The sequence below is a fragment of the Sinocyclocheilus rhinocerous genome, unplaced genomic scaffold, assembly GCF_001515625.1.
Source record: "Sinocyclocheilus rhinocerous isolate Xijiao unplaced genomic scaffold, SAMN03320098_v1.1 scaffold1763, whole genome shotgun sequence".
NCBI lineage: Eukaryota > Metazoa > Chordata > Actinopteri > Cypriniformes > Cyprinidae > Sinocyclocheilus > Sinocyclocheilus rhinocerous.
The window spans coordinates 351,788-369,430 of NW_015640500.1; the positions used below are offsets into that span (position 1 = coordinate 351,788).

At 36.9% G+C, this 17,643-nt stretch overlaps 1 protein-coding gene across 1 annotated transcript in view; it reads right to left on the reverse strand.

Moving 5' to 3' along the window:
- Positions 1-14,075, reverse strand: part of pth3r (parathyroid hormone 3 receptor) — a 15,663-nt gene extending 1,588 nt beyond the window's left edge. The window contains exons 1-12 of the mRNA XM_016569461.1: positions 14,010-14,075; positions 9,304-9,409; positions 8,480-8,590; positions 6,726-6,847; positions 6,155-6,249; positions 5,146-5,299; positions 4,886-5,039; positions 4,659-4,719; positions 3,191-3,257; positions 2,902-2,996; positions 2,674-2,815; positions 2,076-2,117 (exon numbers count right to left, since the gene is read on the reverse strand). Of these exons, the coding sequence (XP_016424947.1) occupies positions 2,076-2,117; positions 2,674-2,815; positions 2,902-2,996; positions 3,191-3,257; positions 4,659-4,719; positions 4,886-5,039; positions 5,146-5,299; positions 6,155-6,249; positions 6,726-6,847; positions 8,480-8,590; positions 9,304-9,409; positions 14,010-14,075 (1,215 nt within the window). The remainder of the gene's footprint in view (positions 1-2,075; positions 2,118-2,673; positions 2,816-2,901; positions 2,997-3,190; positions 3,258-4,658; positions 4,720-4,885; positions 5,040-5,145; positions 5,300-6,154; positions 6,250-6,725; positions 6,848-8,479; positions 8,591-9,303; positions 9,410-14,009) is intronic.
- Between the last annotated feature and the right edge of the window lie 3,568 nt (positions 14,076-17,643).

Here is a 17,643-nt window from a genome sequence, read left to right on the forward strand (position 1 = left end):
TAATTTGCTTGATTATATACAACATTTTATTCCCCCCAAAATTGTGAAAATATATTGTTCCCTTTCAGTCGGTCACTCTCGACGTCACGTCGGATGACCGACGAATTGGGATCTCGCTTAGAGGGACCAATCTACTTCGAGTGTAAACTAAATGAGCCAATGCACATTGGCATGCGATTATTGCATCCAGCTGCTGCTGATCACAGCGTGAGTATAAGTAGGCAGCAGATGCAGCGCATATTCAGCTTTTCGCTTCGGAGCCGAGTGGTTCTATCGTTCTGCTCCTGACCTTCTACGGTAGTAAAAACTACAGTCAAGCACGCTCTTCGTGGGCTCTCGTGCTGGTGGTACGGCGCTTCAGCGGCGGTGGTTTTCCCGTGTCGAGTGGGTTGCACACAACAGGCTGCACTACCCCTGTGTGTGTTGCAGACGGCCATCTCCCCTGTGCGCTTCAGCACACTAAAAGAGCAGTTTCCATCTAAAAGAGCTTCACGGGTGGAACGTCTTTTTAAAGACGCGTCTTTTTAAAGATGTCGTACCATCCGTGTGTTTCTGGGTGCGGTCGTTACCTGGCGCCGGGTGATGGTCACGATCGCTGCCTCTCGTGCCTGGGCATGAAGCACGCTGAGGTGGCTTCCGTGGATGACCCATGCTGTGAAAGCGAAACTACTTTGTTTGGCCTTCCAAAAGAGGATGATATCCGTTTCGTCATGCCTAGAGCTGATCCGTGCTGGTTGCTGAGGAAATACATCAACTTCGCGCTGTGGATCGCCGGATCACCATGGACGAAGCGGAGTCCAGCCCGGGATCGTCACATGTTGTTGACTCACAGACTGTAAGTACGTTATTTATATTATAAAGAATTTGCCACTGACGATTCAAACGCGAGTTTTGAGCAGTGTAGAGTAGCGCTTGTTGTTTGTCATTTCTCCGATCACAAATGCAGACATGGTTTTATGTTTACGCGGCGCGATGCAACGCGTAAAAAGACAGTATAAGTCACGGACATGGCTAATTGTAACTTGAATGTGTGTACTGTATTATTGTAATTATAAACACACTGATTTGTAGCACAAATAGTTTACTGTTTACAGCACTTTTTATTCTCCTTGTCATTTACCTATTGTAGCGGCTAATGAATCAGAAGTCTTGCACACTCACTGAAAATAGCTTCTTTCACGTTTCAAAATAAGGTGGGTAGTTCACTCCGAAATTAAATTCCTGTATTCACCCTTATGTCAGTCCAAATTGTGTGAAAGAATTTTAAGCAATAGTCACAAGGACAAAAACTCAGAATGAAAAGTTTGAGTAAAAGATGACAGAATTTAAAGGGATAGTTCACCCAAAAATGAAAATTCCGTAATTAATTACTCACCCTCATTTCGTTGCAAACACGTAAGACCTTCGTTCATCTTCAGAACACATATTAAGATATAGACAGCAAGGTAACTGTTGAATAAATTCGTTATTTTTGTTTTCTTTGTGCACAAAAAGTATTCTCGTAGCTTCATAAAATTAAGGTTGAACCCCTGATGTCACATGTATATTTTACCGATGTCCTTACTGCCTTTCTGGGCATTGAACGTGGTAGTTTCCTTGCTGTCTATGGAGGGTCAGAGAGCTCTCGGATTTCATCAAAAATATCTTAATATGTGTTCTGAAGATGAACAAAGGTCTTACGGGTATGGAACGACATGAGGGTGAGTAATTAATGACGGAACTTTGATTTCTGGGTGAACTATGCCTTTAAATTTTTAAGTGAGCCATGCCTTTGAATATGCAGAGACAAATAAGACAAATATAAACCTTTTGTAGGTTGATTCTACCAAAAACTGTAAATACTTTGGGGCTATCAAAACATTGTACCGTTTGCTTGAGTCAAAACAGCAACATTAGCTAAAGTCATTATTCTTACAATTACATTACTTCAGAAATTACACTCTGCACTTTAAACACGCACATCTCAATAGATATGAAAGCTTATTGAATTGTTCAAGTTCACACCAATTAGAGCCACACTTTAGGTAAATACAGTAAGCACACTCATATATTAATCTAAAGTGTCAAACACTCACCTCCCCATTGCAAAAGCAGTAAATAAACGCCACAAAGAAACCCTGTGGAAATGAAATTCACCATAAAGGAAAAGCACACACTTTTTCAGGGCAACAACCATGTATGATATTTCATGTGTCCTAACCAAATTAAAGTAACATGAACATTTCCAGAGACAAGTTATTTGTATGGTGAACGTTGTATCTGTTAATATTATTTAAATGGACCTGAGTTAGCATGAACTATAGTAACAATTAATATTTGTATTTAATCTCAAACTAATCTTAATCTAAAATGTATTCTAATATTTATTTAATCTTTAACTAATCTAAAAAAAAAAAAGTGTACCGTAATAAATTCCGTAACAAATGTGTTGTTCATTTTTAGTTAATGTTAGTTAATGCATTAACTAATGGGACCTTCGTGTAAAGTGTTATCCTGTCATCTCAAATCACAAATTCTCATTGAAAATGAATAATTCCGTTTGTCTTGTCACTGTAAGTGTAAATTATTGTCACTGTGAACAAAGACTCTTCTTCTGCTTCTCAGTTGAATCCCAATGTAATTTCCTTCATATGCTTGCTGGCTGGATGTGATTTTTTTAAAACTGGAATATACCTGTGAAGAGTTGAAGAGCATCTCATAATGCATCTGAATCTGCCACAGCAGACCTGTGACATCAGTGTATGGAAGAGCCATAAACAGCATGTAATGAACTCCAAACAGCGGCATCAGCACCAGGGTTGACTTCAGCAGCTTCCTATACAGGCCACAGCAAACAAATCACTGCAAATCACGTGTGTGTGTGTGTGTGTGTGTGTGTGTGTGTGTGTAGTAATTTATAACCTGTACTGCTGTCTAGGGTCCAGTTTTCCTGTGTTTGTTTCCCACAACTTAGAGGCCAAAACCCTGATGATATTGAGGAAGAGGAAGAAGTTTACCTAGATAAGTAAAACACACAAAAAATAAGTGAATTTTCAGGTGGGTATTTACTGATAGGAAATGTTTAGTATTTGTAAAATATGGATAATATATTTTGCATTTTATAAAGTACAGATTTTTGTTACTGCATATGGCATACTGAATTTAAATATTTGAATTATTATTATAATTTATTGGAGAAAAAAATTCTTACAACAATGGCAGCCAGGATTGGTACTTGATAGATCCATTTCAGATTGCCTGCGCTTATATCCCAGCACCTAGAGATGAAGAAATCCAGCCTTCAGCGCTTTAGAAAGTATTCACAATCATCAATAGTTTTCACTGTGTTGCAGGTGGCATGAATATTAAATTGTGATTTTTCTTTTCACCACTGTAGTATTCACACCTTTTTTTAACACTGGGGAACTATTTTACTTCTCTAAAGTGACAGTGTAAAACAAAAATCCAGAGCAAATTACCAACTGTTTTTCAGCAAACTCAATGGTCTTTTGAAAAATCTAAACCTGACCAAATGCGAGTGTCTGTGATAGTGGATATTTTACCTTATGTGTTTTCTGAGCTACCGTTTGAACATTAATCTTGCTGCACCTGGACAGCATCCAACAAAGATGTAATAATATAATACAATTCTGGTAACATTTATTAACCTTTGTCAATGTTAGTTAATAAACATGTTCATGTTAGTTCACAGTGCATTAACTAATGTTAACAGATACAACTTTTAATTTAAATAACGTATTAAACATCAACTAAGATTAATAAATGCTGTATAAGTGTTGTTCATGTTAACTAATATAGTTAACTAATGTTAACAAATGAAACCTTATTGTAAAGTCTTACCAAAATTCTTAAGTCGATCACAAGTGTTTAGTAAAATAGTGATTTAAAAACAACACACTCAGTCTTATTTGTGTTTATTTGTGTGACAACCAAATCCTTTAATCTTGCCTAAACAATGTAGACCCTACTAACAAACAAAATAATGGAGAACCACTTGGATTGAGTGGAATATTAAGCTGCGTATCATCCATCCCATACCGTTGCCATTCTATCCTGGACTACATATCCCATAATCCATTGCCTGGACTCATCATGCCTGATTGTTTTCACCTGTTGCTCATTAGTCTTGCATGTGTCATAGCTGCAGCTGTAACACCGTGTCTACACCGGATGGGACAGTTGTCACGCCGCACCGCAACAGCTAAAGTCTGTCTACACTGGACGCGACAAAACGACCGTTGCAAATCATTAGAATTTTGTCAGTACATCATAAGTAGAATGAGGCAGCAGTTTACTGTCGGGGATTTGTCGTGTCGCGGCGCACCAGTGTAGACAGCATCACAGATTATGATGTGTTTGTCCTCAAGCCTGTTTTGACTACGATTGTGGATTATTCCTCTAATAAACTGCTGCACTTGGATTCTCAGCCTTCGTGTCCCCGTGCAGTTTTGTGACAGGCTCAGCCAGTGACTATTTTTAGAAAGGCCGACAATAGGTCCTGCCTGGAATTTGCTAAAAAACTATGTGACAAAACCTAAACCTTTTGGAAGAAAAATGTGTGGTCTGATGGGAGGTGTTAACATTTCGAGGTTTAACAGAAACCTTTGAATGTAGGTGCTGAATGCATCTGTGCCACATGTTTGTGTGTGTAAACCTACTGTGTGTCTGCCAGAGACACCCGGGCACTGACCCATATGGATACAAACACTGCGGGTATTCCTATGAAAGAGGAAGCAAGAGAGTCTGAAACAGGACATTAAAGGAAAACACTATTCACCCTCAAGGTCATAATGGATTGCTTAAAGGGGTCATATGATGCGATTTCAAGTTTTCCTTTCTAATATTACTTTCAAATGTTATCTTCAAATTAAAAGTGACAACTCACCCCAGCCTATGATTGTTAAAGCCCACAGACAGTTTTTGTCAGACAGGAAGGCCATGAAGATCAGACTATGCAAATACAGACCCTCCACCAGGATCCAATAATGATTGGTTGCCAAGAGATACAGGAAGAGCGTCACAGCAACCTTGCAGCCCACCTGATAGCATACCGACCAATAAAACTAATGTTGGGCTCTGCAGACAATTTGTGTTATTTATGTACAGTATTTATGTATTCATGTGCAAATGTGTTTTTGTGAGTACCATGTAGGGTCTTTGTCCAACGGACCCATCTTCTAGTTTGCCCTCTTCTGTGACAGTATAAAGAACGGCGTCTTTCACAAATATACTAATTGCTCGGAATATGAATGAGGTGAAGAGGTGGATGTGGATGTAGTTACGGGTGCAATGGAGACGTCTAGAGAAAAAAAAAAGAAACACAGAAGAGAAAATAATCAAATTGACTTCGAAGTAGTTGTGGAAAATGATTCATTTCATTGTCTCATAGGTCACAAGACAACGCAGATGTAGTACATCAGGACTGCATTCATACACCACACATATACTGTATGGAACATACCTTTTTTAACTGTTGTGAAGTCAAATGTAGTACTTATGCAATTTTGAGATTTCGGACGCAACTATCACTTGTGAAAAAGAAGTTGGCATACTTTTTAGTACATACTTTTTTAAAGAGTACTTACAATGAAAATAATATGCTTTAAAAGAATATAACTAAGTGCGAACTTAATATAATGTTTTCTGACAATTTCTGTAATTTAAATTTACATTAAGTGCAATTAGTTGAACTTAAGAGTGTTTTGACCCACTTAAAGTATGACTTAAGTACATATTTATATGTAATTTCACAATTACTTGTTACTAGTTAAGTATTATTATTATTAATTACTAGTGTGGTGGACTAAATTCAAAGTTTTGGCTCTGCATGGGTAAATTACAAAAAGCCTGGCACAACTATTCCCTACTTTATTCCTCAGAGAGCAGAATACCTGCTGACTGTGTGATCAGATCATAGCAAAGATATCTCAATCAACGTAAGTTTGCGTCTATACACATGGTTTTGGATGTATATATGCATTAAGACACACTCATCAACATGAATCAGCCACAGATTGAGTGGACATGGAAACATCTAGCATCTTGCTGTATTAGATTTGATTTTTAATTTGTTTACTGTCCTGGATATATTCAATGCCACTCTTATATTTTCAAAAAATGATATTAGTCTTGTCGAAATGTTAATTATACTTACTTGAAATAGCAAAGGATAAAGACAGCCACCAGTAATGCCGCCAGTGATATGGAGTATCCAATAGTGTACATGAGGTAAAGTCGCTCAAAGACCTCCTAAAAACACAGCAAAATAGTACACATATAGAATTATGAACATGTTAATGTCTGTACATTTTAGTCCATGCTCTTATTTTAGACCTTTTGGACAAAAAATACTCTTCATCTCCAAATTAAAGACTTTTCTGTGTTGCTATGTATATGTTTCTGTGTGGTTGCTATAGGTGGCTGGTTACTGACCCATGTAAAAAGAGTCCATATCAAAGCTTCTATGATATATTTGTCTAAAGAAATGGTTCGGTTCCTCTTTCAATTGAATTTTGAATACTGACATTTTTAACCATTTTGTTCAAATTTTGTTTAACCATCTACCAAGTGATGTCAATGACTTGACTCTGCCAATGAGTTACATTCTGAAATGTATTACTTTTAATTAGGGATTTGTTTAAATCACTAAATATGAGCAATAGAAACAGCAATGCATGCCATAAATTAGGTTATAGCTGCCTATGAGTTATGAAATTTGCACACACCTCCTGATTGCTGTGGTTAGTGTGCAGGTAGGTGGTGCATTCCGTGTAGTTGGCCCATGTCCGGTTTATAGTGGACACCTGCTCCCAGTTGCCTGATGTATCACAGTGGCGATATGCATAACCTACAATGCAAAACCGAAATGCTTAATACTTAAGTAGTATATAGATAGATACACCAAAAAAGTATCAGCCTCTGAGGACATTTCTACAGCTATTTTGTGCAGTGTTTAAAGCTGAAGAACCTTTACAAAAAAGAAGTGTGCTTTTAGTATTTTAATAAAAATAAGAGAGTATAATTTCAGTCTAGTTTTTATGTACTTATGTGTCATATATATACTTAACAAATTTAAACTTAAAGGGACAGTTCACCTTCAGTTGCTGGTCCCTATTGATTTCCATATTATGGAAAAAAAAAGTCAATGGGGACCAGCAACTGAAGGTGAACTATCTCTTTAAGTACTTTCAATAAAGAAGAAAGCTGCATTTAGATCCACATTTTCTCTACTTGCTGTGCTCTCACTGTGACAGAAAAACAGTCCTAGAAACGAGATGTATCTAGCAGCATTTAATTTTATTATACAGGACTTAATGAACAGTTAAAAACCAATATCCCTTTTCCTGTTGATGGTCCCCAAGGGAAATTAAGGTTGTTGTTTTTTTTGTTTTGTTTTTTTTTGTCAAGGAAGTGCTCATTATGAGTGGTGGTTCCTCTTTCACCATGGATGAAGTGGAGGAGGACTTTGTTTGCAATTCGCCGACCACAGACTCACACCCTCAACACTCCCTCAGCTCAACCTAGGTGCTTGGATTCCCTGGCTCCACCTCGGGCCTCCGAGCCCATGGCTATACCATGGCCTGTCAACCCATCGCTCTACCTTGGCTTCACACTCTCTTGTCTCCACCATGGTCCGTCATCGCTTTGGCTCCACAGGTCTCCCTTGTCCCTCTGGTTCCGCCTCGGTCAGGAGTCACCCAGGTTTTGCTACAGACTTTCGGGTCTGCGGCTATGCCTCAGCTCTCTACTCCTTTGGCTCTACAGGGCTCCTCTTCCCTCTGGCTCCCTCTCTCCCACCGGCTCAACCTTGGTCTTTAAACTTCAGCTGCATTTCAGTCCCATGAGCATGTGGCTCCGCCATGGGCCTCCAGACCAGCAGTGTCATCCTGGGTCTTTGTCTCCTTGGCTCCACCTCGGTCGATCAATCCACTGGTTCCCCTTGATTCACTGCCAAGGCTCCACCCTGGCCTCCCTCCATCGACTCCACTGTGGGCTGTTCCTCCACCGGCTCCTCAAGGGTCTCTTTCTCTGCCGGTCCCTCAATTTATTTCACCCACGGGTCCTGGCACCCCCTCCCACCCCTTCGGTGTAGTCGCCAGGTGGCATCTAGTGGTCAACTAGGGGGTACCTAGTGAGTGTAAATGTCATGTTTTGTTTACTTAAAACTAAAATAAACTAAAATGCAGGGCCATTTAGTCCCAAGAAGTACTGAAATTGTACAGTTACAAGTATACTACTAGTACATTGATTTTAGTGTACTTACTTCATAAAGTATGCTTTACTGAAGTTTACCTAGTGAAATGAATTTGAAATATACTTCTTTTCTGTAAGTAAGTTTTCAGTGTTAAAAGACTTTTTGCTCTCCCAGCTTAATATGCAGAGTAGTATAAGTAAGGCATTCATAGGTTAATTTTCTCAAAACTGGAGAAATGACATACTTCAGATTTAATTTTATTTAGTTCAGGGGGGTTTAGCAGACCTTTGTGGTTGAAATCATAGATGTACTCGGGACACAGAACTGCAACCATCTGATTGAGCTTTCCCATGGGCCAGCAGATTATCCCATCCCATTCAGGAACACAGTGATCCTCTGACAATACACACAAATATCATGTTTTACCAAAAGTATAACATGGAATACATCTATGCAGTCAAAGTATCCTCCAACAAAATGTTTGAAGGTGACGAGTCAAATTAATCTCCTCAACCCAATATATAGTCCTGTATATTTTCTCAAAAACCCAACAGCAGTGGATTCACATTCATCACACAGTTAGGCAATACTGTATCCCGCTGTAAAGTGACTCATCACTACAAGTAACAATGGAAACTGGGCTTAAATCAATGTTCCTTATCTTAAAATCTTCCTATAACCAGGGCTACAGTCTAATTTGCCATAATCATAGATCCTGCTGTCTTCAGGAAATTAGATCTGTGGGGGTAGGAAGATACAATCTTCTGATAGCTTCAGTATAGCTGTCCATTTGTCGCAAGTACGTTTTTATGTTATACTGAATTAAACATTTAATTTAATTAGATAGATATGGTAGGCAGGGTAGATATCAGCATATATGAGTCATATGGGATTTTTTTCTCCTGTTTTATCATCTGTCAAGTGAAAATCATAAGCCTGATTGGTTTTAAAAATAATAGCATGCTTCTCCTCAACAGGCCACATAATTAGTCAATTCTGACATTGTATAATGGTCCTTTACTCACACAATAATTACATGCACATTTGATTTCTCACCAAAGCAGACTTACAATTAAGTGCACATATCAAGCAGAAATACACTAGAATACCTCTGACCACATCTAACTGTGCACGGATGCTTCTCTCACACCTCGCCCGTGCATCAATCAGAAGAAAGATCTGTTCATCTCTGGTGATGACGTCATCAGAATCAATCTGTAGTAAGAGCAACACAGAAAGAGAGAACATTACTCTCTCCCTTTCACATCTTTTCACTTTACATAATTCCAAACTAACAGCAGAATATCATCATCATCAACATATTTTGATTCTGAGAGATTTGTTGTGGTATTTCTTTTCTTAATGTCATTGTACATTCTACATGGTAGATAAAATTATATTTCTAAAAATAACTGTATGTGCATTCAAAAAAGCAGATTTAACTGTATTGAATGTGCATTTGTGTACTTGAAATCTTAAAAATGATTAAATAAAAGGGCACTTAAGTGTACTTAGATTTCACTTTCATGACATACAGTACTTATTAACACACTTAAATGCACTTTTACAAAATCCACTTTAATGTGGATATTACAAGTTTTGCTTTAAAACACATTTTAAATAATCATTTGTCATGCTTTAAAGAAGCACGCTTACTGTATTTTGATGTGATAACTAACACACTAAAGTAAGTATAAAATACTAAGAGTGAAATAATGTTGAAAAAAAGTTGGTTCACCATTTCATCTGCACATGTGGGACCGCAAAAGAATAACAACGAGCTCCCTTAGTTTCTATGCATATAAGTGTTGGTTTATCATTTTCCACAATCTCAGCTGAAATCATTGACATATCATCCATCTATCACTACATCTAGCACACCTTCTTTTAGGCTGATGTGCTGTCTCTCAGTGTTGTGACATATTTGCACAGTCCTGTGGTATGTGACGAGCTCTCTTCAACCTTCAGTATGAGAGAGCATATCCAACCTTACACACCCCACACCCATGGCCATCCCTCACCGCTGTCCCATATTATGAGCCCTGATCTCTGGGTCCTCACGACTAAACACAGAAGCATTTGTGCCCTGAATACATTCACAACCACCAAACGAAACCTCAGACTCACACACTGGCAATTAGAAATAGAAAGAAAAAAAGAAAGAAAGATAGAAAGAAAGAAAGAAAGAATTGTTGAGAACAAATGTCCATTCTAAGTGATCAAACATATGATTTCATGTTAAAAAAATATAAGACCTTAACTAAATCTCGAGACCAGAATACCACAGAGACTTGAAAATTAGCACTTTTGATCAGAATTTATGAGCAACCTCCTAACAACCACCCTGAACACCCAAACATGTCACTTTTACAAAATCCACTTTAATGTGGATATTACAAGTTTTGATTTAAAACACATTTTAAATAATCATTTGTCATGCTTTAAAGAAGCACACTTACTGTATTTTGATGTGATAACTAACACACTAAAGTAAGTATAAAATATTAAGAGTGAAATAATGTTGAAAAAAAGTTGGTTCACCATTTTCATCTGCACATGTGGGACCGCAAAAGAATAACAACGAGCTCCCTTAGTTTCTATGCATATAAGTGTTGGTTTATCATTTTCCACAATCTCAGCTGAAATCATTGACATATCATCCATCTATCACTACATCTAGCACACCTTCTTTTAGGCTGATGTGCTGTCTCTCAGTGTTGTGAAATATTTGCACAGTCCTGTGGTATGTGACGAGCTCTCTTCAACCTTCAGTATGAGAGAGCATATCCAACCTTACACACCCCACACCCATGGCCATCCCTCACCGCTGTCCCATATTATGAGCCCTGATCTCTGGGTCCTCACGACTAAACACAGAAGCATTTGTGCCCTGAATACATTCACAACCACCAAACGAAACCTCAGACTCACACACTGGCAATTAGAAATAGAAAGAAAAAAAGAAAGAAAGATAGAAAGAAAGAAAGAAAGAATTGTTGAGAACAAATGTCCATTCTAAGTGATCAAACATATGATTTCATGTTAAAAAAATATAAGACCTTAACTAAATCTCGAGACCAGAATACCACAGAGACTTGAAAATTAGCACTTTTGATCAGAATTTATGAGCAACCTCCTAACAACCACCCTGAACACCCAAACATGTACATCTATGATAAATTACTTTTATCATAATATATCATAGTTTTCTTTGTTGTTGTTGTTTCATGTTACTAATAATGAACTTATAGCAAGATTAACGTTAAAAAATGATTCCATGCAAAATCTTACATTTTCACAAATGTGTACAGATAAGCAGAAATCATAATGATATGGCCATATTTCACCACAGGGAACTAAACTAATTACAATTAAAGTCAAGTTGAAATCAGATTTGACCCTGTTTGTTTTCTTATTGAATAATAATAAGAAGAAAAAGATATTCTGGTCTCTATAGGACTTGAATCCCTCCTTCAATGTAAGTTTATGCTTTACACCAAATTGTCCAGTCACTTAGATAAACCATAGCATATCATCGCTCTACAAGCCGCGTGATTTCAGGGATTGTTCAGTTGTAGCACACAGAGTTGGGAATGAATTACTAGCCAAAGTTTAATACTTTGGGTTTGTTCAGATCTGTAACCCTTAATTTGAGCAATATAACAGTAATGCTTGCGGGTTTAAAAAAAAAAAAAATATATATATATATATATAAATAATAGTTGTAAAGTATGATATTGTGAATGTATTTTTGAAAATAATTTTATGTATGCATATATGTATTTATTTGTGTGTGTGTGTGTGTGTGTGTGTGTGTGTGTTTGTAAAAGCATCACAAAATGTATATGGCTTTTTCTCTTAAATTGTACCACACTCAAAATTTCTAATTACAAATGCAATACCAAAATGCTTTACAATTTCATGCACGCACAAACATAACATTATAATCACAGCGTCATCATTACAGTTCACATTAGTCCTTAAGGGAGCAAGTGAAATTACATGTGAAATCATTTCACTAAAACTGCAAAAAGTCAATTAACCAACTGTCTCATTTGATTTGTGTGTTTTTTTACCCCTGAAAAACATAGGCATTAATGAACCACACTCTCACACAATCTATTGCCATTGATTGGTAATAATTGGTTTGTGTGACTGCCCAGTGTTAAAACAATTGTAAGGATGTCATCTGATAGACATAAGTGCGGGTTTATTTCATTACACATTTAATTCATGTTTGAAGAGGGTTATTCTATTTCAGTAGTCGAGAAGTAAACTTCTGAACTTGCAGAATAATCTAAAAATATATCTGAATATTTCTGAAGATCATTTCACTAGGATGTTATACACCTGTGTTCTCCAGTGAAAATGCAATTAGTGGCATGGCAGTGCTCTTGATCAATAGTGCTTCTCTGGGTCATGTTAATTCCCTTTCTAAATTGTCTGTTTATCGAGTGTTCATCTCTCACTGACAGACTCATTTTCTGCTTCATTGAACATGTACATGCATTAGCCAGTCATTCTTTCTGAAGCTGACAGGACAAACAAAGAGATACACTTTCATTTCCTCAATAGCAAGAAATATAGGACATGCACAGCCCTGAGAAAAAAGAAAAAAAAACTTTTCTTTGTGCCCAAGCTAAATTTCAGAAAAAAATGTCTTAGAAGAATTGAGCTTTCACATTTGTAGTTTGCTGATACCATTGGATACCACATTAAGCAAAAGACTAATATACTTTTTCTACCTTTAATACCTAACAAAAATGTGAAAAAAAGAGTGAAAGGTGAAAAGGGTCATTTTCCCTTCGCAGTAATTTCTCTTTCAATTTCCCTTTCAAGTGATTTCTTGGCTGGGGAATCTCACACACACAGCCCTGTCTGCGGTCTTCTCATGGACCAATCAAACCAAACAAATCTACTTGTGTGGCTGATGAGACATTGATTCAACTAGACAGTTGGGAAAGCTGATCGACAGAAGATGATCGCATGTGTTCAACCAGTCAATGACCCTGAATTCTGAATTGGATTCAAAACTGGATTTAAAGTAAAAATCCATTTACATTTTAGTCACATTAGAGAAGATTAAAAGCACCACAGATATCTCCAAATGAGCATGCACAGTCATTCATAACATTTGTCGATTAAGTATATATTTTTTGTATTCATTTATGTTGATCTGATAGTTTAGGTAAGTGTTTGCATATTCACATGCAGTATATTTGCACTTAATTTGGTCTCATTCTTTATCACAATTAATTTCACATATACTGTTATACTTAAAGTAGTTTTTAGGCAATTCTCTGAATCAAAATTGGTAAATATTGATAGAGACAAGAACGAATAGGAAGGAACCTTTCAAACTAACAGATTGTCTTAACCAAATAAACAAGTTGTTCATATATTCAGGTACTGAATTATTATTATAACAGAAATTATATACTTTATAAGAATGGACTTAAGTGTGAACTGTGTGTGTCAGAGTGTTTTTGACCCACTTAAGTATAGGCTTAAGTACAATTCTATATGTAATATTTTAATTACTTTTATTGTTTTTGAAATATGGTTAAAGTGTACTGCCGAATGTACTGACACGCATTAATAGTAAACCTAAATATGTTTTTAATGTCATTTCTATTGATACCTGCACATTTTTAATCTTGAAGTTGCAATGTAGTACAATGAAAATGTATTGACTCGCACATCAAATAAGTGAAGTACACATGCACATTTGATACAGTTGAGCGCATTCTTTTTCACAAGGTAAAGTCTAGACAAATCTGTGCAAACTGGCATGTCAGTATAGTGAAATACTCACCAGAGCTCTGGCTTTCATCAGCACACAGCACAACACAAAAGCCGCAGAGACCTCTACTGACACCATGCTTAACCCAAGACCTCTGACCTTTTCCAGAACTTCAGCTCACCAGAGAGCTCCTGTTTCTCTTCAGGACATGGCGGTCTAATTGAGGTCCAGAGAAGTGACATTTGCAGCCATTAATGCTTTGTTGTGTTAAAGCTGTTGTTATTCTGATGCTGTTGTGCCCATCAGCGATTCATCTGTTTGAGTATGATCGATAGTTTGTTTTAGTTGAGGTTAATTTATGGAATACCTGGATACACTTATATGTGCATTTATAGACAGATTCAAAAAAAAAAGTAAAATCCACTTCCCTATAATCTTTTTTAAAGTAAAAAAATATATATAAAATACTGAAAGATGACAATTGAGTTTTCTTTACCCATCATAGATGACACTCTTCCGTTTCTCAGATTCTTTGTCTCTTATCCTCGATTGAAGATGAATTTGGAGATCTGTTAAAGAGAGACTTGTCTGTCATTGTAGAGATGTGATCTCCTGTGTGTTGTGAGAGTGTTCAGCGAGGTAAGTAGTCTGGTGGTCATCATTGGCCCTTGGCTGTTGGGCTCCACCACTGTTTATTATGTGGGATGGGCATGAAGAATGTTAACCCTTCCTTGTCATGAGAAGACAAAGCCCTGACTTTCTAAGCCCATTCGTGCACATACATTACAAACATTATAAACCTTATTCAATTTCATGAACATATGTATGTATTTGGTATATGTTGTGGTGAAATATGCAGGATGAACAGTGTGACACAAGAAACCAGATAATCCATAAACTTCTCCTTCATCGATCACCCTGACCTGGTTTATTTTGCAATAATAACCAGCTGACTGTACCTACAATATACTTCCTGCATCTTTTAAAACAAAGAAGAAAAATCAAGGTAAACTTAATTTGAGAACAGAACAGTGTTATCTCTGTATCACTGAGATGCTATTATAGTTTGATAATATAACATAATAATATAATATAATACAATACAATACAATACAACATAACATAACATAACATAACATAACATAATATAATATAACATAACATAACATAACATAACATAACATAACATAACATAACATAACATAACATAACATAACATAACATAACATAACATAACATAACATAACATAACATAACATAACATAATATAATATAATATAATATAACATAATATAATATAATATGCAAAATGCAAAAGCCTCTAAGTACCATCTGACATTTTCGTCTAAAATGAGCATTTTTTTCTCAGACTCCTATGTTTAGGTTCAGTAATTTTACTCTAATGGCAATGTATAGGTCATTTTCTATGCAATTAAAGTGAAATAACAACATAAATATAGGCACCTCAGAACGATCAAACATTTTAGAACGATCCATAGGATCGCGCCTAAGGACTTTTATTTTGGCATTAGTTTGTTCACCGGTAATGACGCTTCTAGTGTTTCTTCCTCTTGGCCTCGAGTGGGATAAAATGAACTCTGAATTACAAAAAAACTGTGGTTAATTTGACATTTTTTTGTCTATTTTCGCCAGTAACGATCACGGAACATATTGAATCATGGTCCTAAATCCGTTCTTGAAATAATCCCGTTAGAACGTGCATGTAAGAAACTCAAGACTTGTAAGCCAAAGACAGCATGACATTCTAACATTTGACCAAAGTAATTTGCTTTGGACACTTGCATACCTGCGCATCTGTTTGGTGAGGGAAGAACAATGTTAGGAGACATGATTCTCATCTGACATTTTCGTCTAAAATGAGCATTTTTTTCTCAGACTCCTATGTTTAGGTTCAGTAATTTTACTCTAATGGCAATGTATAGGTCATTTTCTATGCAATTAAAGTGAAATAACTGATCATAAATATAGGAGCCTGATAAAAATGTTCATTTTAGATGAATATTTCAGACGGCATTTAGAGGCTTTTGCATCTGAACTCTTCATATATATATTAAAGTGAACATAATTAGTAAGGTACAGCCCTGACAGTTTAGTACCTTTTTTTCCTCTCTCAGAGTGTAGGCACAAAATAGTGCCCCAAAGTTGGCACCTGTTTATATATATATATATAGGTGCCTTGCGAAAGTATTTTTTTCAGATTATGTTGTTGCTTATTCCAATATTGCTTGTAGATATCGCTACACTTCGAATGGAGTTAACCTGTGGCAAATTCAATTGAATGGGTATGATTTGAAAATGCGCACACCTCTCAATAAAAATGTCTAACAGCTAAAGAACTCTCTGTAGAGCTCAGAGACAGGATTGTGTCAAGACACTGATCTAGGGAAGATTTCAGAAAAAAAATCTGCTGCATTGAGGATTAACAGAAGCATGTAGCCTCCATTATCCTTAATGGAAGAAGTTTGGAACAGCCAGGAGATCTTCCTAGAGTTGTTTTCCTGGCCAAACTGAGCAATCGATGGAGAAGAACCTGGGTTAGAATGGTGAACAAGAAGCTGATGGCCACTCTAGTTGAGCTCCATGATCATGTATGGAGATGGGAGAAACCTACAGAAGGACAAACATCACTGCAACACTCCACCGATCTGGGCTTTATGGTGGTGTGGCCAAACTCAATCCTCTCAGTGAAGATACATGAAAACCCAGTTGAAATTTGAAAAAAAAAAAGGACTCTCATACTGTGAGAAACTAGATTCTCTGGTCTGATGAACCGCAATTCCAAGCAGCTTGTATGGAGGAAAACAGGTACTGCTCATCACCTGCGCAGTACCATCCCAACAGTAAAGTGTGGTGGTAGCAGCCTCATGCTGTGGGGGTATTTTCCAGCATCGGGGACTCGTCAGAGTAGAAGGAAAGCTCAACACAGAAATAGCCTTAATGAAAACCTTGACAGAACATTCAGAACCTGGACTGGGCAGAAGGTTCACCTTCCAGCAGGACTAGACAATGCAAGAGTGGCTTATAGACAACTCTGTGAATGTCCTTGGGCTTGAACCCAAACATTTCTGGAGAAACTTGAAAATGTCTGTCGGCCCCCATCCAACATGACAGAGCATGAGAGGTGAAGAGGTGAGGAGAAGAATGTCAGATAATTGGCAAATGCAGATGTGCAAAGCTTGTCGCATCATATCCAAAAAGACTGGAGGCTGTAAAGGGGCTTCAACTAAGTACCGAGTTTAAGTTGAATACTTATGCGATGTACTTATTTTAGTTTTTTTTCAAAGTTGTCACAAATCAGTTTTTTGCTTTGCCATTATGGTCTATGGAGTGTAGATAGATGTGAAAAAAATATTTTAATGACGTTTAACGTAATGCAGCAACATAACAAAAAAAAAAAATCATGAATACTTTCGCAAGGCACTGAATATATATGTTTTTAAAATTTAAATTCTGTCATTATTCACTCACCTGCATTCATTGTTTTTTTTTTCCATACAACAATAATTTGCAGTGTCCATCATGTCTTTCAGCTCCATAAATGACACAGAGATTCTATAAGAGTATCATATATCATAAATGTCGTCCATACAAATTGTATCTCAGTGGAGGTGAAGAAGATCAGTTAATCATGACTGAGATATCAGTCTTTTCAACACACACACACACACACACATATAACTTCTGA